Here is a 23,247-nt window from a genome sequence, read left to right as displayed (position 1 = left end):
AATATTCCCAGAAATGTTTGAGAAATGTCCTTGGCCCATCATCAAGTAAAACTGTGACAAGTAAAGTTAATAGCCGGAACAGCAATTTTATTGCAACTTTTTGGTGGCGCTAAAAAAATAAGGTTTTTATAATTGGTTTATTAGCACAGAATCGGTAATAAATGTCTTGGTTCATGTGAAGTTATGGCATCGTTTATTGAGTCAACTATTGAGAAATGTCCTACAACAGCTGGAAGATTTAGCAGCTTTTTCTGCCCATTCTGAAGGCTTCCCAGCAACTGCAGTACTATTGTAAGCTTTGGGGTATCACGTTGCTTCAGATGCAATAAAACCTTTTACAGCTGCTGAGCTGCAGTCATTTATATTGCATGTGTCACTGAAAATTATATCCTGATGACATTGGGAAATGGTGACCATGATACCCGTGCCCACCGTCCCTTGGGCTGCCGAACCCAGCTTAATGTTTTTGGGTCACAAAAATGCACGATTCTGTATTGCAGCTTTTATAATTATTATAGAAATGGTTAGACTTGGTTGTGGTTTGGGCTCTTTATCAGGGTTTAACAACAGGAGCTGCCTCTCTATCATTATGGGGCAGATTTACTAAGGGTCGAAGTGAATTTGAGGGAATTTGCGAAGTAAAAAAATTCGAAATTCGAAGTAATTTTTTGGATACTTTGACCATCGAATAGGATACTACGACTTCAAATTTAATTTGATTTGAAGTAAAAATCGTTCGGCCATTCGATAATCGAATAAATGATATTCGACCATTCGATAATTGAAATACTGTCTCTTTAAAAAAACTTCGACTTCAATACTTTGCCAAATTAAACCTGCCGAAGTGCTATGTTAGCCTATGGGGACCTTCTACAACATTTTTCTAAGTCTTTGAATAAAAATCGTTCGATTGTACGCTAAAATCGTTCGAATCGTTCGACCGCAGGATTGCCAAATTTGCTGAAAAAATTCGGTGGTCGAATTTCGAAGTTTTTTGTACTTCGACCCTTGATAAATCTGCCCCTTAAAGTAGGGATGCACCGAATCCACTATTTTGGATTTGGTCAGACCCCGAATCCTTCTCGAAAGATTCGCCCGCATACCGAACCAAATCTGAATTTGCATATGCAAATTAGGGGTGGGAAGGGGAAAACATTTTTCCTTGTTTTGTGACAAAAAGTCACATGATTTCCCTCATATGCCAGTTAGGATTCGGATTTGCTTCGGCCGGGCAGAAGGATTTGGCCGAATCCAAATCCTGCTGAAAATGGCCGATCCAAATCCTGGAATCTGTGCATCCCTAATTTAAAGCAACCCTGCCGTTACCAAGTAAATGATGCTCTATGCCTTTAAGTTTACATGGTAACATCCTATTTTCATGAGCTGTTACCTTTTTAGGGGGGACTGAAAATGAGGAAATTCAATAAATTCAATAAATAAAACACCTAAAACTTTGCCTATGGTCAGAACAAAAGCTTCGACTGGGTTCGCTTCTGCAGGGTAGGATGGGAATTATTCATTTCAGTGGAACTCCTTCAAGAGAAACCACTACATTTCCCCCCAGTTTATCTGCCAGGGTACAGCGGTCCTTAATATCATCCAATCCATTCACTTGCCATTCATGCTTGATGCCTGTATTGAATGAAAAGAAACAGTGTTATAATAAAACACATCTCAATGGCTTGATCTTATACTGACCAGAATTTCATGGTGAGGCAGATCTTAGAAAAGTGTTATAAATATAATATTATTGTATGTACTTTTTAATTTAGTTTAAATAAGCTTAAGACCAGTCAATGAGCTAGGAGGACATGCTAGGCTCATAAGATTGCTCTAAATGGCCCTTCCAAAGACTAAATACAAGGTATAAAGGCTAAAGGGGTTTTGAGGTCAATCAATGATTGAGTCATCCAAGAAATATTTCTAGTATAAATACAGCTGCTCATAAAGACTCACCAGGTAGAGGGATGGCCCAGGTGCTCCAGCCCCAGGCTCTCAGCTCAAGGGAGCGGATTTAGACCGTATAGCAACAAAAAAGAAGAGTGTCGGGCACAATGGAAACCACAACAGGTCCAACCAAATGTTAAAAAAAATGGAAAATACTTTATTGGATAATCATCTCAAGCCTTACGCGTTTCATGTCCATCTGACACTTAGAGGGTTATTTATCAAGCTCTGAATATCCGAACTTGAATAATTTGTCGTTTTCAGAGCAAAAAAAAAGAGATTTATTAAAGTTCGATGGTCTAAAAACTCCGAAACCCCGGCATCTAAAAGCTCTCAAGGTCCTGTATAAGTCAACGGGAAGGTTCCAGTGTCTGCGCTGATGTCCGTACTGATATCCGATGATTTCATGGTTTCTGTGCAAAAAAACTCCGAAAACTCAGAAATTTTTTTAGTTTTTGCGGAAAACTCTGAACAATTCTGAGTTTTCGGGGGAAAGCTCCTAAGTTTGCCTGTCCCTATTTTTTCAGGCTTTTTTCTTCATAAATAAGGTCCATTCGGGAATTCAGAGTTGCTCGAAGTTTGATATTAGAAATACTGAGATATAAATTCGGACCTTAATAAATAACCCCCATAATCATAGCTCCTATAGCCTCCCATAGGAGCCTATGATGGGGAGGCACATTTATTAAAGGTCCAATTTTGAATTCATGTGAGTTTTTTAAAACTCTATTAAAATCAAACTTACTCGAAATTTGACTGGTGGGATATTTATAAAAAAAATAATAGAATATATAAAACTCGGTAGAATTTTAACTACTTGAATTGGAAACTTGATTCGAGTTTTTTCTCAGAAAAAAACGCGAATGTCAGGAAGGCTACTAACATGTCAAAATTGGTCCCTGGATGTCTCCCATTTACTTGTACATCAACTTGGCAGGTTTTAAATTATAATAGTCTAATTCGAGTTCCTAAAGCGCCAGAGTTTGATAAATCTGGAATTTCGAATTAAAACTCGAATCGAGTTTGTATAATTCACAATTGGAATTCGAGAGTTTTGACCATAAAAAAGCGAAAATTTGAATTTTCAATTCAACCCTTAATAAATCATGATATGAAACACGTAAGTGTCAGATGGACATGAAATGCATAAGGCTTGAGTTGTTTGTTCAATAAAGTATTTTCCATTTTTTTTTAACTTTTGGTCTGACCTGGTGTGGTTTCCAGTGGGCCCTACACTCATGTTTTTTGTTGCAATACAAAGAATTTGATTGAGACAAAGTGATTTGTGACTGCATGCTACTCAATTGGATAACAAAACCTAAAGCGATCCTGTCATCGGAAAACATGTTTTTTTCAAAACGCATCAGTTAATAGTGCTACTCCAGCAGAATTCTGCACTGAAATCTATTTCTCAAAAGAGCAAACAGATTTTTTTATATTCAGTTTGGAAATCTGACATGGGGCTAGACATATTGTCAGTTTCCCAGCTGCCCCTGGTCATGTGACTTGTGCCTGCACTTTAGGAGAGAAATGCTTTCTGGCAGGCTGCTGTTTCTCCTACTCAATGTAACTGAATGTGTCTCAGTGGGACCTGGATTTTACTATTGAGTGTTGTTCTTAGATCTACCAGGCAGCTGTTATCTTGTGTTAGGGAGTTGCTATCTGGTTACCTTCCCATTGTTCTTTTGTTTGGCTGCTGGGGGGGGGGGAAGGGAGGGGGTGATATCACTCCAACTTGCAGTACAGCAGTAAAGAGTGATTGAAGTTAATCAGAGCACAAGTCACATGACTTGGGGCAGCTAGGAAATTGACAATATGTCTAGCCCCATGTCAGATTTCAAAATTGAATATAAAAAAATTCTGTTTGCTCTTTTGAGAAATGGATTTCAGGGCAGAATTCTGCTGGAACAGCACTATTAACTGATTCATTTTGAAAATGACATTGATATGCAGGAACTATATTGAAATGTCTCTGTACAGTGTAACAATATGCCAGAAAATACTGCCCAGGTGTAGTACTTAAACTTCAAGGGGTAATAAGGTAAGTCCTATTAATTGGGCACCTTTTATACTGTGTACAACTGTATACAAACCTGTAAATTTCTTCTTAATTGCGTCTTTGGAACTGGCATATATCATCTTGCTTTTTAGAGGTGCATTATCTGGCGCCCTAAGAAATAACACATTAGTAACCTTTTACAATATAAACAAGCCTAAATATACAGGGAAGATCATATAAACACAATGGTCGTTGACAATTTCCATTAAAGTTGTTGTTCACCATATAATTAACATTTCGTATGATGTATTGTAGGGGGTGATATTCTGAGACAATTTGCAATTGGTTTTCATTTTTCGTTTTTTTTTTGTTATTTAGCTTTTTATTTAGCAGTTCCCCAGTTTGCAATTTCAGCAATCTGGTTACTAGGGTTTGAATTCCCCTAGCAACCATACATTGATTCAAATAAGGGACTGGAATATGAATAGGAGAGGCCTGAATAAAAATATGAGTAATAAAAAGTAGCAATAACAATACATTTGTAGCCTTACAGAGCACAGACACATCTGCCGATTGAAGTCTTCTGTTGACTTCAATCTGGGACACCGTCTGTACAGTATGTTTTCTCCATGTTGAATGAGTACTGGGGTATTTTCTGAACAAAGATTTTTAGTGAAGCAGTATTCAGTAGTATAAAATTAAATCAAATGTGAAAAACTGGCTGTGCAAAAATGTGGGTACCCTTGTAATTCTGTTAATTTGAATGCATGTAACTGTTCAATACTGATTACTGGCAACACCAAATTGGTTGGATTAGCTCGTTAAGCCTTGAGCTTCATAGGCAGGTGTGTCCAGTAATGAGAAAAGGTATTTAAAGGGATACTGTCATGGGAAAAAAAATTTTTCCAAATTGAATCAGTTAACATTGCTGCTCCAGCAGAATTCTGCACTGAAATCCATTTCTCAAAAGAGCAAACTGATTTTTTTATATTCAATTTTGAAATCTGACATGGGGCTAGACATTTTGTCAATTTCCCAGCTGCCCCAAGTCATGTGACTTGTGCTCTGATAAACTTCAATCACTCTTTACTGCTGTACTGCAAGTTGGACTGATATCATCCCCCTCCCTTTTCCCCCCCAGCAGCCAAACAAAAGAACAATGGGAAGGTAACCAGATAGCAGCTCCCTAACACAAGATAACAGCTGCCTGGTAGATCTAAGAACAACACTCAATAGTAAAATCCAGGTCCCACAGAGACACATTCAGTTACATTGAGAAGGAAAAACAGCAGCCTGCCAGAAAGCATTTCTCTCCTAAAGTGCAGGCACAAGTCACATGACCAGGGGAAGCTGGGAAATTGACAAAATGTCTAGCCCCATGTCAGATTTCAAAATTGAATATAAAAAAATCTGTTTGCTCTTTTGAGAAATGGATTTCAGTGCAGAATTCTGCTGGAGCAGCACGATTAACTGATTCATTTTGAAAAAAAAAAATTTTTCCCATGACAGTATCCCTTTAATTTATTCTGGAGTCCCCCCACTTCAATATCATGGAAAATCTCAGGGATTCCCGGTTTACAATGACAGCACCTCCTGATTCTTGATGGTCAGCGGGTCGCGGGTACGGATTGCGGATAAGGTACTTGCGGGTCGGGTAGCGAGAAAGAATGCGGGTTCGGTTTGCGGATTGCCTGTTGTGGGTACAAGTCGGGTACAGGTTCCAAAAAACAGACCTGCGCAGGACTCTAAATTAGAGTAAAGTGGTGCATAACCTGTTGGGCTATATCAATGAATAAACAATTATTTATTACTCATAGCAAGATGGTACAGTGGCAGTTCCTTGTATAAAAACCCCAGAACCCATAGCAGGAATATCAGGATGGCACAGAGATTATTTCATATATAAATACCTCCAGAATTTAGTTTAGTGACAATGGGCCAGGTCAGAAGGACCACAGGGTGGCAAACCAAAAAAAACAAATTCTAAATATTTATGCAGTCACTGACAGTGCGCCCCAAAATGAGTGGGCGCTGTAAGAAGTGCCAGTAAGCTTTGGGAATCAACATTTTCTAACAGGGGACATTGCCTTCAAACTAAGCCAGATAGAAAGGAAGAAAGCAATAGACAGAGATTTTTTGAGAGAAAGATGAAAGAAAGACCAGGAGGAGGTTAGAGAAGGTGTGTGTGAGGGAGCCGGCTCAGCTAATTGGGACCTGGGGCGAATGTGGAAGAGGGTCACTCACTGTGTGTGTCAGACTCGGTGTGGTCGGATAGCGGATCCGGATTCTGGATGACTCTTGGCTCATGACGTGTATGTGCAGGGCCAGCGCGGAGCTTGGTGTTATGCGGCAACCTGATACATTGGCTCCCTCTGGACTCCACCGGCACTTCTCTATCTGCTTATATTTATGTTTCAGCAGTGGGCCCCCAAAAAAGTGGGCCCTGGGCAGATGCCCCTTTGCCCGCTTATTAAAGCGACCCTGCTACTATAACTATTTGGTGGGTTATTTACTATCCTCCGAATGCCAAAAACCTGAAAATTCGTGTTTTTTTAGTATGAAGTCCAAATTTTTTATTAAACCCCGAGGATAGAACAAGTCTGAATACGAAAATTCGGCATCTCAGACCTGCCAAGGTTGCATATAAGTCCATGGGAGAAGTCCTGAAGATATATTGATCTGCGCTGGGTTTCGTGCAATAATCGGAAAATTTCGTGGTTTTCTGGCAAAAATCTAAAAAAAAAAAAGTTTTTGGGTGGAAAAGCTGAAAAATTTGTACAATTCGATAACTATATCTTGGGTTTTTTCCCTCAAACCAAAATTTCAGAAAAGTGTATTAATAAATAAGGAGAAAAAACCCACGCGGATTTGGTCGGAGTTTGTTTCAGAAAATATTGAGATAAATTGGGACTTTGATAAATAACCTCCCTTAGAGGAGGCACAGTTGGAGCAGTTTGCGCGGAATGACACGGAAATTGAAAAACTCGCAGTCAGATTACAGAGGAGCCGGAAGATGGATGCGTCGAAATCCGCTGGAAGAATCTGCGAGAGGGGTAAGTATGGAGTGTGGGGCATTTCTCCTGGAGGGTAGCTACCCTGGGGGGGCGGAGGTCTACCTGGGGTGGGGGTACAGGGTTTTTTTTCCCCAGAGGTTAAATTTTCCTTTAATATTTTCAATGGCACTAGCTCTATCCATTTATTAATCTCCACCTTTCCCTGAGGGGTTCTCAAGTGGTTCCTTTTCACTTACATTTTTTGTCTTCTCTTTTGCAATATCACATTATTTGCAGTCCACGAAGCCTCTATTTTTTATCTGAGGGACTTGGTGCAGTCACAGTGGGGTTTTTATTTTTTTTTTTACTTCTTACTTACTTTTACTTCTTTTCATAGACTTTTAGGTCTATGGTACATCCACCAAAGAAATTTGGGGCATTTTACCCTCCGTCAGTACAGGTATAGGATCTATTATCTACATTGCTTGGGACCTGGGGTTTTCAGGATAAGGAGTTTTTGCTGTAATTTTGGATCAGCATAGTCTGCTAAAAAAACATGTAAACATTAAATAAGTCCAATATGGATTCATGTTGCTTAGTTACAAGGTAGTGTTTTAGGTTCTGTTATTAAGGGGGCCATACACTGTAAGATTTGCTCATTTGACGAGGTTGCCAAAGAATTGAATATTTTCTCCCGACAGGGTCACCTAGAGAAGGTTATATCATGGCAACGAGATTGTTTGGCCCTAGGAGCAAGGACTGTATCAATGAGCCAATGTGATCCTCAATCCAACAGAAAAATCAAGTTGCCTGATCGACATCTGGCTGATTTTTGGCCACATATCTATTGGGTAGGCCTGTCTATGTCGAGAAAAAGGAAATTATTTTAAAAATCAGAATTGTTTGCGCACAATGGAGTCTATAGGAAATGGCCTTCCTGTAATTCGGAGCTTTCTGGATAATAGGGTTTCTGGATAAACCCATACCTTTACATAACCCCCAAAACTGTCCCCCAGAAAACCAGCACTGATTATTCTCATATGATTCTTGCCTGAAAATCGCTTGAATCAGGATGAGACTCGCATAAAAATTGTCCATTATGGTATTATTATTATACTATACAATGTCATCAATCAAGAAGATAACTTTGTTATTCATCTCAGGATATTCTGTGAGACGATGAGCTTTCAGTGGTACATCAAATAAGCAAATCCTTATAAACAAACAATAAACGTAGGGAACAAAGCTACGGTAATGGCAATGAAGCAGCTGACTCTTCATGGAACTAAATGGCATGTCCTGCAGGTTGCCAAACATTATTACAGCGCTACCAAATATGTTGGTGCTATATAAATACATGTTAAAGGGATACTGTCATGGGAAAAAATTCTTTTTTCAAAATGAATCAGTTAATAGTGCTGCTCCAGCAGAATTCTGCGCTGAAATCCATTTCTCAAAAGAGAAATTAAATTTTGAAATCTGACATGGGGATAGACATATTGTCAATTTCCCAGCTGCCCCAAGTCATGTGACTTGTGCTCTGATAAACTTCACTCTTTACTGCTGTACTGCAAATTGGAGTGATATCACCCCTCCCTTTCCCCCCCCCAGCAGCCAAACAAAAGAACAATGGGAAGGTAACCAGATAACAGCTCCCTAACACAAGATAACAGCTGCCTGGTAGATCTAAGAACAACACTCAATAGTAAAATCCAGGTCCCACTGAGACACATTTAGTTACATTGAGAAGGAAAAACAGCAGCCTGCCAGAAAGCATTTCTCTCCTAAAGTGCAGGCACAAGTCACATGACTGGGGGCAGCTGGGAAATTGACAAAATGTCTAGCCCCATGTCAGATTTCAAAATTGAATATAAAAAAAATCTGTTTGCTCTTTTGAGAAATGGATTTCAGTGCAGAATTCTGCTGGAGCAGCACTATTAACTGATGTGTTTTGAAAAAAACATGTTTTCCCATGACAGGATCCCTTTAATAATGTTAATAAAATGCCCACCATAATCATGAATTTTTCGGAATTTATTATACCCCGAGGATGGAAAAAGTCAGAATCCGTAAATCCGGCATCACAGACCTGCCAAGGTTGCATATAAATCAAAGGGAGAAGACCCGAAGATATATTGATCTGCGCTGGGTTTTGTGCAATATTCAGAAGTTTTCGGGTTTTCAAAACTCCAAAAAAAAATCTCAGTCTTCAGGTGAAAATTTGTAAAATTCGTATTTTTGATGCTAAAATTTTTTCGGGAAATCGTATTAATGAATAAGCCGAATAAACCCGTGCAGATATGGTCTGAGTTTTTTCAGAAAATATTGAAATAAATTCAGACTTTGATAAATAACCCCCTAAGACTGGCGCTATCTAGCAGGAAACATTTTTGCAAATGAAATGTTAGAATAAATTGTGGTTTCTTCCATTGTGAATTTTACACCTTATTCATGAAAGTTATATTGGTATAACTTGACCAAAATGCCTGTACTACAGTATATGCCAAATTGAAAAAGTACAGAAAATAACCTTTAAAAAACTTATATTCATAAAATAAAAGCAGTTTTGGACTGGGACTCATAGGGCTCACCAAAGTTTCTAACACCAAGGGGCAGATTTACCTAGGGTCGAATATCGAGGGTTAATTAACCTTCGATATTTGACTGCCGAATTGAAATCCTTCAACTTCGAATATCGAAGTCGAAGGATTTAGCGCTATTCCTATGATCGAACGATCAAAGGAATAATCGTTTGATCGAACAATTAAATCCTTTGAATCGAACATTCGAAGGATTTTAATCCATCGATCGAAGGATATTCCTTCAATCACAAAATTGTTAGGAAGCCTATGGGGACCTTCCCCATAGGCTAACAGTGGCCTCTGTAGGTTTTAGGTGGCGAACTAGGGGGTTGAAGAATTTTTTAAAGAGACAGTACTTCGACTATCGAATAGTCGAACGATTTTTAGTTTGAATCGTTCGATTCAAAGTCGTAGTAGTAGTCGAAGGTCGAAGTAGCAAATTTGATGGTTGAAATAGTCATATTCGACCATTCAAAAGTATTTTTTCTTCTATTCCTTCACTCGAGATAAGTAAATGGGCCCCTAAGGGTCCACTCTCACAACATTTAGATGTAGGTAGTAGATTTATAAGTATTACATAATCCTTTGTTGATAATAATGGCTAATGGGAATCGTCATTGACCAGGGCCCATTAGGACTTGGATCTTCTGACACTCTGAAGTCACAATCTGAATAAAAGAGAGACCTTACCCATCACTGTAAAGATGAAAACCCCACATAAAAAAAAAAAAGATTTGAGTGTTGGACAATGCCATAATTCTTATTCACCGCAACCCATTTAAAAAATATACCAGAATATGAAGACAAGGTCCTCCTTCTTGGATTCTTTGGTCTCATACGTTGCATCATACAGTCCATACCGACAGTCATCGAGTGGTAGAAGGTTGACAAAGGTCCTGTAGGGGTCTTCAACTGCCTCACCAATGTCACCAACCAATATCTGCTTAGTGTCTTCCACTACGATTTCCTTCTTATTGGGGCTGAGACAAAACAGCACCGCTTTCTTCCTCTTCTTGATCTCCTCTGGTGTGGAAGACTTCCTCACCTTCATTTCATTGAATACCTTTATGACCGCATCATTTACAGTTACACCAGAAGCCTGTCAACGGTGAGAAGAAGAAATAATGTCACAGACAGGTTGCAAAAAAGCATATTGCCGTTTACAGGAAAAGTCTAAATATGCAATATATCACTATATATACTGTATATATATCAGAGTAACCATCAGTACTGACCCATTTATAAAACTGAAGCCTGAAAGAGCAAAGAGGTAGGGCATGTGTTGGAGGTAGGGATTGACCAAATTCAGGATTCAGTTTGGGATTCAGCAGGATTCGGACGAATCCAAGTGTCCAGCAAAACAGAATCCGAATCCAAAAAATCATGGGACTTTTCATCACACAAACAAGGAAGTTTTTAACTATGTGCCCTACGCATGGTTCTTTTCCCACCTCGATTTATTAATTTGCATAAGCAAATTTGGGTTTGGTTTTTGGCCTAATCTTTCACAAAGGATTCGGGGTTTGGGAACCCTAGTTGGAGGTCTAAGCGGGTGGTGAATGAGCCATACTCTTCAATACAGAATCGTTCATATACATTTCCCACTTGCTTCTATGAAGGTGTTACACCAGGAGTGCCCAAACTTTACTAATGTGAGGTCTTCTTTTATTGATGTTGTCCTATTATGATCTACATCCATAAAATCCTTGTGAGCATTCTGTTCCATGGAAAATATTTGTTTGTTGACAGTGTCTTGAGATCTACTGATCACCAGCTAAAGGTCTACTGGTAGATCCCGATCTAGCTTTTGGGCTCCCCTGTGTTACAGGCTCAGCGTACAGTTTAAGTTCAACCTAAGCTGCAGCCTCTCACAATGTCCCTTTGTGTTATGACATCAGAGGCTCCCAGTTTATGGGACTGAGTTCCCAAGGTGGGACAGGTCTGAATATCAATCAGGATAAAATATTTGTGGGTAGTAATAATATAATTTAAAGTAATAATTTGCTATTAGAACACTGTAGCAGGGTGATTATATTCAGGGTCGGACTGGGGGGCCCGGGGCCCACTGGGACTGCTGTCCAAATATCAAAATTCCAAATATCTGGAGAAGGGTTCTGGCCCGGCGGGGGCCCACGAGGGTCAGGGCCCATCGGGCCAGTCCGACACTGATTATATTTCATGTATCATTTCAAAAGCAGCCTAAAAAATGTTGCATCTCAGAAAGGTCTTGAGCTCAAAACATTCTTATTTTTCTTCATTATATAGTGAATAAAGCACCCCCTCTTGTAAATTATAAGCATATTATAAGTCATCGAGGAGTCTCATGACCATATAAAAGTACGAGGCCAAAGGCCGAGTGTTTTTATACAGGTCATGGAACTCCGAGGTAACTTCTAATATCCTTATATTTTGCAACTGGGGGTACTTTATTTATAAGAATACACACGTTTCAGTGAGTCATGTGACAGAAATGACATCAGAACTCACCGTTTATAACTGATGACATCAGAACTCACCGTTTATAACTGATGACATCAGAACTCACCGTTTATAAGGATATTATTTACGGCTTTTGTGTATTATATAGTGGATAATGTACCCCCTACTGTAATTTATAAAGATATTATGTTACCGAGGAGTTATGTGACCATATAAAAGCACGAGGCCGCAGGCCGAGTGCTTTTATACAGGTCACATAACTCCGAGGTGACTATTAATATCTTTATAAATTTTCAGTGGGGGGTACATTATTCATTATAATCTACAATTTCTGGGTTCAGTTTGTACTTTCTGACGAGTTCTTTGCTTTTTAAATTATGCCATACTTTAGTATATTTAGCTGGGTACCTTTATTTCTTCTTGCTATGGTCATGTCACAGCTGGGATGTAGTTCTTTCCTTTTTTTCTTCACAGGACTCCTCTCCATTTTTGCACCCCCCCCCCCTCTGCATTACCAAAGTCTCCTCCCCTTCGTATACACTACCTGGAGTCTCTCTCACCCTCCCTTACATTATCTAAGTCTCGCTCCGCCTCCCATCCACTCTGAAGGCTAGCTCCCGCACTGTGTGACATTTTCTTTCACTACATCACAGACGGGTGAAGGCAAGGGAAGGAGGCGGAGCGAGTCTTCAGAGAGTGGACGGGAGGTGGAGCAAGACTTTGGAAGGGTGAGGGAGGGGGAGCGAGACTTCAGATAGTTGATGCGAGGGGGAGTGAAAATGGAGAAGAGAAACGCTAGTGAGGCAGCTGCAGATTTTTTACTGGAGTGAGATCTGCTATGAAGGAAAGAGAAGCCGAAGGGAGGGGGTGGAGCGCGTTGTGGGAGGTAAGCAAATGCAGAGCCGAAAGCTATAGTGGTGGGAAGGTCGGGTAGAGGCGATGGCAGCAGCTGCGAGTGCTGTCCCTTTAAGTTTATAAACGGCGCGTTCTGGCGTCAGAACGCGCCGTTTATAAGGATATAATTTACAGTCTGGTCCCATTGGGAAATGACCAGACTGTAGATTATAAATGTATTGCAATAGTTCATTATTCATGGCTTTACACACTTTCTCAAAGGCTGATAGAAATAACCTCCACTAGATCATATTCTCACATACAATGCAATACAAAGGCTGGTATATCTATTATGAATGTTGATGGTCCAACAAACTCATTGCACTGATGGACCAGCAATGAACTAACAGCTCCCTGACACTTTGCAAAACAATTATGTACAAAGATATTCTTTCAGCGAATGACTTACTTGCTATTCAGAACAGCTTTATATCTTGCTGGATTAACTGTCACTTGTAGCTGGCGTATCGACACTATTAGTCATAGGACAAGAATATTGCCGGCACAAAGCATCCCTACACCATTGTTCAGATGGATACTTTTATGGACAGGGAACATAATTTGCCATTGTCCTTATTGGTCAATTTTGGCATTCTGTCTACTTTAAAAGACTCCTATATGGTTCTGTTTAAAGGAGAAGGAAAGCTCCAACAGATTAGTCACAATAGTGCAGCTATAACACTATATTTATTCTGCAGAATGCTTTACCATACCTGAGTAAACAGCTCTAGACACTGTCTCTGTTTGTTTAGGATAGCAGCTGCTATATTAGCTTGGTGTGACATCACTTCCTGCCTCAGTCTCTCCCGGCTCACTCATAGCTCTGGGCTCAGATTACAGCAGGGATGGGAGGAGGGAGGGAGAGAGGAGCAAACTGAGCATGCTCAAGCCCTAGCCCTGGAGGTTTAAGCTGAAAACAGGAAGTCTGATACAGAAGCCCATGAGTACACAATAGAAGGAAAGAAATGTGCTGTTTCTTTTGCAGCACTACTTTGAGAGTTTACTGGTGTATTTATATAGACCTTTCTGATAAAGCTTACTTACTTTTAGCCTTTCCTTCTCCTTTAACAATTGTTTGGTCTGTGAACTAAATGTCATAATTTCGGTCTGTGGCTCCATGCAAGTGTGATGGTTTAGATCGGGCAGTAGTGATGTGTGGGTTGACCCGAAAACCTGCGATGACCCACGCGTTGACCGCCAGTTGGGTGGGTTTGGGTTGAAATTTGGCAAATCATTGTGGGTTAAGTTGCGGGCCTGACTGGGGAAGTATGTGCCTCCACTACTCCCGAAGATTCCCCGTCTTTTAGTCTGAGGCACACACAGAATTAGCATTGAGGGCACGATTACAGGCACATGTCTTGTAAGGTCCAATGGCAAAATTTTGCTAGTTAGGTTTGGGTTCAGGTGTCATGGGAAACATTTTTTTCCCCAAAACACATCAGTTAATAGTGCTGCTCCAGCAGAATTCTGCACTGAAATCAGTTTCTCAAAAGAAAAAAACAGATCTTTTTATATTTAATTTTGAAATCTGACATGGGGCTAGATATATTGTCAGTTTCCCAGCTGCCCCAATCATGTGACTTGTGCTCTGATAAACTTCAATCACTCTTTACTGCTGTACTGCAAGTTGGAGTGATATCACCCCCTCCAGCAGAACAATGGGAAAGTAACCAGATAACAGCTGCCTGGTAGATCTAAGAACAGCACTCAATAGTAAAATCCAGGTCCCACTGAGACACATTCAGTGACATTGAGTAGGAAACAGCCTGCCAGAAAGCATTTCTCTCCTAAAGTGCTGGCTCTTTCTGAATGGTTTGCTTAAAGGGATACTGTCATGGGAAAATTTTTTTTTTTTAAAATGAATCAGTTAATAGTGCTGCTCCAGCAGAATTCTGCACTGAAATCCATTTCTCAAAAGAGCAAACAGATTTTTTCATATTCAATTTTGAAATCTGACATGGGGCTAGACATATTGTCAGTTTCATGTGACTTGTGCCTGCACTTTAGGAGAGAAATGCTTTCTGGCAGGCTGCTGTTTTTCCTTCTCAATGTAACTGAATGTGTCTCAGTGGGACCTGGATTTTACTATTGAGTGCTGTTCTTAGATCTACCAGGCAGCTGTTATCTTGTGTTAGGGAGCTGTTATCTGGTTACCTTCCCATTGTTCTTTTGGAAAGGGAGGTGGGTGATATCACTCCACCTTGCAGTACAGCAGTAAAGAGTGATTGATGTTTATCAGAGCACAAGTCACATGACTTGGGGCAGCTGGGAAATTGACAAAATGTCTAGCCCCATGTCAGATTTCAAAATTGAATATAAAAAAAATCTGTTTGCTCTTTTGAGAAATGGATTTCAGTGCAGAATTCTGCTGGAGCAGCACTATTAACCGATTCATTTTGGAAAAAATAATTTTTCCCCATGACAGTATCCCTTTAAGGTTAGTTGGCTGTGGGTTGAGTTTTTCCTGACCCAGGCAACACTACAGGGCAGATATACCATATGTACATCATTTGCAGCTTCACAGGGGCCACATATATGTTTTTCAGTAAAAGAGAAGAAGACTAAACGGCAATTAAACAATTAAAAGAGCCCTATGCCGTAGATGAGAATGGATTCAAACCACTGGAGGGTTGGCAATTACCTCTGATAGAAGTAACTTATTCAGATCAGTTGCTAATTTTTACCACTAAAATGTAAACCTATTTAGATATCCATTTAGGACAATTCTTAACATTCATGATAAATGTAAAATAAACTCAATAGCTTAACATTACATCAGACTATAGATATGTCATCATAAGCCTGCTCATGGCATGTTTCATATGTCCTAGTAAAATGATACCGTTTTGAGAAGTGTTGCCTGACCAAGCCTATAAAATACATATGCTGCATGGCTGATACTGCAGTTAATAAGTCCATAGTTTGCAAATAACCTTGATTCCATTAGTCTCAGTCCCTGGAATCTCCCTAAAATGCTGCAAGCCGCCATATTGTCGCCATGTTGTCCTTCTATAGTTTCTATTTGTCTACTATTCCTACTTCCAGCTGTAGGGCTCTGGGAAATTGTTCTTCTTTAGGCAATCCAGATACTGAGCTCACATGTTAGTGAAGCCCACAGTAAATGCATGGATTGTCTGCCAAAGATATAACACGTCTGTGGTAATAGTATGTCCAACCCAATACCATGTTTCTACTGGTAAACTTCATCTGGCTGCAACAATATATAGATTCCTTTATATACTGTAACCTCATATATTAGGGCTCTTACAGACGAGCTTTTTTTACCTGCGCTCCATTTTCACACGTTCTGCCGCAGGGGAGCGCAGGAGTAGACGCACTGAATTGTTTTCAATGGGGCTGTACTCACACAGACGCATGTAAGCGCCGAACGCAGGTTGGGACGCAGCATGTTGCATTTTTCTTGCGTTCAGCGCCTACATGCGTCTGTGTGAGTACAGCCCCATTGAAAACAATTCAGTGCGTCTACTCCTGCGCTGACCTGTGGTTGAATGCGTGAAACCGGAACGCAGGTAAAAACGCTCGTCTGTAAGAGCCCTAATGAATTAATTCAACTACAATAAAGCCCTATAGTACTGCAGCACTTCCCTCTGCACTTTACAGCAGCGAGGCATCACATACACATGTCAAGGCAGTCAATGGAAGGAATGCACGAGTCTTAAGGCCACTTAATACATACAGTATTCACAAGTACATGTTTAAAAATAAATGCTCTTCAAGAAAATATCTGTGCCCAATGCAAAGGGGCCATTGAATAAACTGGGGGGAACAGAGCGGCTACAATGTATTATTTAGATGCAAATATAACTTAGAAGTCAAATGAAATCCATGCATATTAAAAGTAACCAGGGGTCTGAAGGTTTGAAGAGCTGGGAAACCAACTGGGGCACCATATGTTACTGGATTACACCTCTGACTTGGACTGACAGCTGGAGTCCAGTTACACAAGTGACGCAGACTGGAGATCCCTGACCCATATACACAGTTCCCATCCAATCTTATAAATCACCAGGATCCCGAAATATAATGTATTTCAGGCATCAACTGTGGATCGAGGGAAATTGCATCACTTTCCACTGCTATTAATGGGGAGACAACCAACAGTGCTTGTTGGACAATACTCAGTAGTGGAGATTCAATCCCTTTGTATCCCAATGTTCTCAAAGCCAAAAAAACAAGTCTGGTGCCACCTAGTCTCGTGTCTAATTCACATTAGCAGACCATGGAACCTTGTCTAGCTCACTCCAAAAACGTTTGAAGAATCATCCTCTGAGATGAAAACCTTGTTAGGAAAAGGAACACCATTAGCAAATAGGCCCCAGCAGTGGAAGGATGAGAGTCCACTGAAATGTATGTGATGCATCTACAAGATGTGCAGTCACTTCTGAAACGTCAAAAACTAATTGGCCAGGCTATATGTTGGGTGCCATGCCCAGGGATGGGTGAATATGATTCATTTGCTTGCCCAAACCATAGCCTGTACAAGTGGATCAGAATGCTCCATCTTGACTTGTTGACACCCAGCATTATTCTTATAAACACACCAATATGATCATATTATCCCTTTAATTATCTTATTCTTTATGCAAAGAATTGGCCAATCCAGACTGTCATTTCTAGATCTCAGTTTGGCATTTGGCCAATCCAGACTGTCATTTCTAGATCTCAGTTTGGCATCTCTGAAAATCTTGAAGGCCTGTTGATACAGTAGATACAATAGACCTAGTTACTTATTTTTAAAGGGATACTGTCATGGGAAAAAAAACATTTTTCAAAATGAATCAGTTAATAGTGCTGCTCCAGCAGAATTCTGCACTGAAATCCATTTCTCAAAAGAGCAAACAGATTTTTTTATATTCAATTTTGAAATCTGACATGGGGCTAGACATATTGTCAATTTCCCAGCTGCCCCCAGTCATGTGACTTGTGCCTGCACTTTAGGAGAGAAATGCTTTCTGGCAGGCTGCTGTTTTTCCTTCTCAATGTAACTGAATGTGTCTCAGTGAGACCTGGATTTTACTATTGAGTGTTGTTCTTAGATCTACCAGGCAGCTGTTATCTTGTGTTATGGAGCTGCTATCTGGTTACCTTCCCATTGTTCTGTTTGGCTGCTGGGGGGGAAAGGGAGGGGTGATATCACTCCAACTTGCAGTACAGCAGTAAAGAGTGATTGAAGTTTATCAGAGCACAAGTCACATGACTTGAGGCAGCTGGGAAATTGACAATATGTCTAGCCCCATGTCAGATTTCAAAATTGAATATAAAAAAAATCTGTTTGCTCTTTTGAGAAATGGATTTCAGTGCAGAATTCTGCTGGAGCAGCACTATTAACTGATTCATTTTGAAAAAATTTTTTTTTCCCATGACAGTATCCCTTTAATGTAATGTGAACAAGTATTTTCTTACAATTAGGAGTAATGAAAGTGCAGCCTTGTGTAGATTCACTGTGCACTGCCCTATACCGTTGACATACAAAACTCTTGCTTGTGCCATGAACATAATAAAATGATATAATACATCAACACTCCAGTCAAAGTGACAGTTTTTAGGGAAAACCGGGGCCCCAAATATTTCCTGCTGTAAATGAGGCTCAGTGTTCTTGAATCAGTATCAGAGAGAGAAAGCTAAACACATGGAAAAAACACAGACCTTATATATTACAACACAGGAGTCTGATTATTCAGTTCACATTCCTTCTACATGACTCTCATTAGCATCTCACTATGAATCATGGGAATTCTATAGCATGTAGATGAGGAGCAGCAGCTCGGAGAGTACAGAGCAGGATTATCCCTTATTTCTTGCCCTTTTAAGGTCTCCTCTGAAATAATGCAGCCGGGGGGGACCCTCCCTCACTATGTTCTTCTGTTCTTCTCCCCACTTGTTCTGTCCTGGGAGTGTCACAAAACCCCCGGCACCCTTCGGTGCTTTATATAAGGAAAGCTTAAGTTTTGCGCCGGGTTAAAATGTATTTATTTTCTGGTCTTATTATGAGAAAATGCTTAATCATAAATTCATGAATTTTAAAGCTACAGTATAAGGGGCCCACGCAACTGGAGAAATCAAACGGTGAGATTACCGTTAAACTACAACTCCCACAACCCCTCGACTGTCTTCAGGTAAAATGCTGAAGATTGGACGTCTTTAATGTAAATATTTCGAGTTAAAAATTGATTTGACATTTATTTTTTTTGGCAAACCTTAAGCCTCCTACCCCTTACTTCTAAAACATATATGAGAAGATAATAATAATAATAATAATAACAGTAGAGAATTTATACCATATAAGCAAACTCTCTGGAAAGTTCCAGCAGGGCCGAGATACATAACCCAAAAGTTACTCACTAACTTAACTATGTGAGAAATGAGCACATGCTTTGCCCGTCACTGGCAGCTTTACGGGAGATACAGTTGCAAGTACAGCAGAGAATCTTTATACATTATATCACATACCAGCTGCCCGTCTGTAATAAGAATATAATTGCATGGACCATGAAGTCTGCAAGATGAATTATTACATCACAACATCCCATAAGTGGGGGAACGCAATAAAAGTCGGTAATGGAAGAAATATTCGACCATGCGAAAAAGTTATGCGCATTTAATATAACTTTTGCGACTCCGGAAACGGTTTTGTGACCGAATTTTACTGTGAACTTCTTACGTAAAAAAGTCGTTACGTTTGCTCCAAAAGATTACGACTCCTTCAAAGTGGGCAATTAGAATTTGCAATGTGCTGACAGTTTGAGGAAGAGTAATACATGGCATATTACTTATTTGTGCCAATTGTTTGCGACTTTTATTACATCCCCCCGACTAGAATTGTAGAGAAATTATTCCCGGGGACACAAGGATTATATCAGAAAAAGAAGAATAAGTGCAAATTGGCTGGTTCCTTACCATGCTTTTGTCTTGTGTCAGGAGAGCGTTATATCCGGGGGGTTGCCTTGATTTCCAAGCTTGCCAAGTGATCCAGTCAATAAGGAGGGGCTACTGGGACTGACAAGTGGCAAACAGAACGGTCCAGAAAAGGGAAGATTCGGGGAGTGAGGGAAAGAAGCGCAGGCAGAGGCAGGACAGACACACGTGGGCTTGTGAGAGAGGGGCAGAGGAAGAGGAGGATGATGAATGCAGCAGCAAGAAGAAGTAAGACTGGGGAAGAGCGTTTGGATAGAGAGGAGGGGAGAGACTTTGGGAGAACAGGCAGTCAGTAAATGCCTTGCACTTGCTCATACCACACACTCTCAGAGCTGACAGCTGCACTAACACTACAAGCCATTTAAAGGACCAGTAACATCAAAAAAATGTTTTAAAAAAATTCGTTAGTTTACAACGAAAAAACAAACACCGAGAAAAAATATACTTTAAAATCACAAGTCTTTATTAACTGCTCTGCTGCCAGGGCCCAGACACATGCTCACGTTTTATATTAAAAAAAAATTAAAAAAAAAAAAGATTTTGCCTGTGCCAGAGTCTGCTGCAAGAGACACTACTAAGCCGGGATGGAGTGTTACATTATAAACCTTGTGATAACTAGAAATAAGAACTGGCACAAGGATAGGCAAGCGGCTCAATGATTCCCCTTTAAATGGGCCTCTCCGCTGCCTTCCCCTTCCCACCACAAAGCAAACTTCTCCTTCACTCAGTGAGGCCCAGTCTTGTTGTTCCAGTAGCCTTACAGTAGCCACTCTTCTGCTGGACTTCTATATACATAGGGGCAGATTCACTAACTGGCGAATTTTCGCCATCATCCGTTTCGCACCCATTGCTGATGCAAATGCGCTCAGACTACACCAATTCACTAATATGCCAAGTTGCGCCCCGGGCACTGAACACTGGCGACTTTTCGCTAGCGTTACTTCGGCAGTGCAAACGTTTTATAGCAAAGATGCGCTAGCGTTCATTTCTGCCTTATGAAAATTCGCTAGTGATCTTGCGCTCAGGTCAATTTACATACGGCGGGTAATTTAAAGTTGTATGGATGTCTTTATTATAAATGTTGGTGCAAATGCTTGAAGTTACCACTTTTTATTACACATGTCCAGGGAATCTTAAAGGGATCCTGTCATCGGAAAACATGTTTTTTTCAAAACGCATCAGTTAATAGTGCTACTCCAGCAGAATTCTGCACTGAAATCCATTTCTCAAAAGAGCAAACAGATTTTTTTATATTCAATTTTGAAATCTGACATGGGGCTAGACATATTGTCAATTTCTCAGCTGCCCCCAGTCATGTGAATTGTGCCTGCACTTTAGGATGGAACTGCTTTCTGGCAGGCTGCTGTTTTTCCTTCTTAATGTAACTGAATGTGTCTCAGTGGGACCTGGATTTTACTATTGAGTGTTGTTCTTAGATCTACCAGGCAGCTGTTATCTTGTGTTAGGGAGCTGCTATCTGGTTACCTTCCCATTGTTCTTTTGTTTGACTGCTGTGGGGGAAAGGTAGGGGGTGATATCACCCCAACTTGCAGTACAGCAGTAAAGAGTGATTGATGTTTATCAGAGCAGAAGTCACATGACTTGGGGCAGCTGGGAAATTGACAATATGTCTAGCCCCATGTCAGATTTCAAAATTGAATATAAAAAAATCTGTTTGCTCTTTTAAGAAATGGATTTCAGTGCAGAATTCTGCTGGAGTAGCACTATTAACTGATTCATTTTGAAAAAAGTTTTTTCCCCATGACAGTATCCCTTTAATAAAGACAAGTTAAGAAATGTCTGGAAAAAAACGGTTCCCCAAAAAAACGTGTTAGGACTTTTGCAGGCAATCACGCTGAAAAAAAGGAAAAGTCGCCAGCGTTTTTGGAACTTTAATGCATTTTCGGCTCACAGGATATGATGTAAGTGACAGAAGATTGAGGAAGATGAAGCTGCTTTATAGCACTTCCCCTGGTCTGAGGTGGTGAAATCAACTCTGGCGCACTTTCGTGAATTTGTAACGTCCGTTTGCCAGAGAGAAAAGTTGTCTGGCAATAGAGTGCGAATGACAGCTATCGATGATTTGTTTCGCTAGCGAAGGTTTGTTTCGCTAGCGAATTGGCACCTGTTAGTAAATTGGCTTTGTCCCTGCCGGTTGAAACGCTGATGAAAAGTCACTAGCGTTAGCCACTTCGCTCTTTAGTAAATCTGCCCCATGGGCTTCTGGACTCACTTGACTCTTGTCACGTCATGATGGAGACACGATTAAATAACTGGAAGCGGCACTGGGCTACTTTGTACAAATCATCATTGATCATCATCATCATTTATTTATATAGCGCTGACAAGATACGCAGTGCTTTACTGCAGTTATAACAAACAGGGAATAAATGGTGGATAACAAACAAGGGTTACAGACACAATAGGACTAGACGGCCCTATGAATTAGAGTTTACAAACTAAAGATTAGGGGACAATTGAGACATTAGGATTTTAGAAAATCATGGAACTGTCCCCTTCCCCTTTGAGTTCCTGAAGCAATAGCCATGGTACCCAGCATTAAAGGGGTTGTTCATCTTTAAATTAACTTTTAGTATGACATAGAGTGTGATATTTGCAATTGGTTTTCATTTTGTATTTTTTTTTTTTTTTAGTTATTTAGCTTTTTATTCAGCAGCTCTCCAGGTTACAATTTCAGTGGTTGTTAGAGTCCAAATTCCCCTAGCAACCATGCATTGATTTAAATAAGAGACTGGAATATGAATAGGACAGGCCTGAATAGAAAGATGAGTAATAAAAAGTAGCAATAACAATACATTTGTAGCCTTACAGAGCGTTTGTTTTTAGATGGGGTCGGTGACCCCCATTTGAAAGCTGGAATGATTCAGAAGAAGGAGGCAAATAGTTAACTATACAAAAAATAAATAAATGCCAGTTGAAAAGTTGCTTAGAATTAGCCATTCTATAACTTAGAGTTAACTTAAAGATGACATTTTGGTGAAGGGTAAAAGCATACTCTGTGTATTGAAAATGGCACATAACTCTGGATTTTGCATATATAATATCTACATTGTATAATCTGCCATTCCATCAAAAGAGAGCAAAACGTTAAGTGAATGTTTTTTTCGAAAACACATCAGTTAATAGTGCTACTCCAGCAGAATTCTGCACTGAAATCCATTTCTCAAAAGAGCAAACAGATTTTTTTATATTCAATTTTGAAATCTGACATGGGGCTAGACATTTTGTCAATTTCCCAACTGCCCCCAGTCATGTGACTTGTGCTCTGATAAACTTCAGTCTCTCTTTACTGCTGTACTGCAAGTTGGAGATAGCAGCTCCCGAACACAAGATAACAGCTGCCTGGTAGATATAAGAACAGCACTCAATAGTAAAGCTGTAGCAAGTCCCACTGAGACTGAATCAGTTACATTAAGTAGGAGAAATAACAGCCTGC

General features: G+C 40.1%; 1 protein-coding gene across 2 annotated transcripts; it reads right to left on the bottom strand.

Moving 5' to 3' along the window:
• Positions 1–1,135: 1,135 nt before the first annotated feature.
• cfl2.S (cofilin 2 (non-muscle) S homeolog) lies at positions 1,136–20,101 on the bottom strand. 2 transcript variants are annotated; one of them, XM_018232213.2, is made up of 4 exons: positions 19,773–20,101; positions 10,313–10,620; positions 4,041–4,117; positions 1,136–1,632 (listed from the first exon to the last, which is right to left on the bottom strand). In XM_018232213.2, exons 1-4 carry the CDS (start codon positions 19,773–19,775, stop codon positions 1,517–1,519), a joined length of 504 nt encoding a protein of 167 aa, XP_018087702.1. In that variant the 5' UTR covers positions 19,776–20,101; the 3' UTR covers positions 1,136–1,516. The 2 variants fall into 2 exon arrangements, with proteins under 2 accessions (XP_018087702.1, XP_041430789.1); XM_041574855.1 differs by lacking the exon at positions 19,773–20,101 and adding an exon at positions 12,369–12,629 and having other exon boundaries at positions 1,221–1,632.
• Positions 20,102–23,247: the final 3,146 nt, after the last annotated feature.

The sequence above is a fragment of the Xenopus laevis genome, chromosome 8S (genome assembly GCF_017654675.1).
Source record: "Xenopus laevis strain J_2021 chromosome 8S, Xenopus_laevis_v10.1, whole genome shotgun sequence".
In the NCBI taxonomy this organism is placed as follows: Eukaryota; Metazoa; Chordata; class Amphibia; order Anura; family Pipidae; genus Xenopus; species Xenopus laevis.
Note: the sequence above shows the minus strand (reverse complement) of the source record. Positions and strands in the feature narration are given on the sequence as shown.

Excerpts from the sequence above, each read along its gene's own strand:
- cfl2.S (XM_018232213.2), bottom strand. Across the intron at positions 4,118-10,312 it reads GACCTTGTCTTCATATTCTG|GGCGCCAGATAATGCACCTC; the intron begins GTATATTTTTTA and ends GTTATTTCTTAG. Across the intron at positions 1,633-4,040 it reads AATTAAGAAGAAATTTACAG|GCATCAAGCATGAATGGCAA; the intron begins GTTTGTATACAG and ends CATTCAATACAG.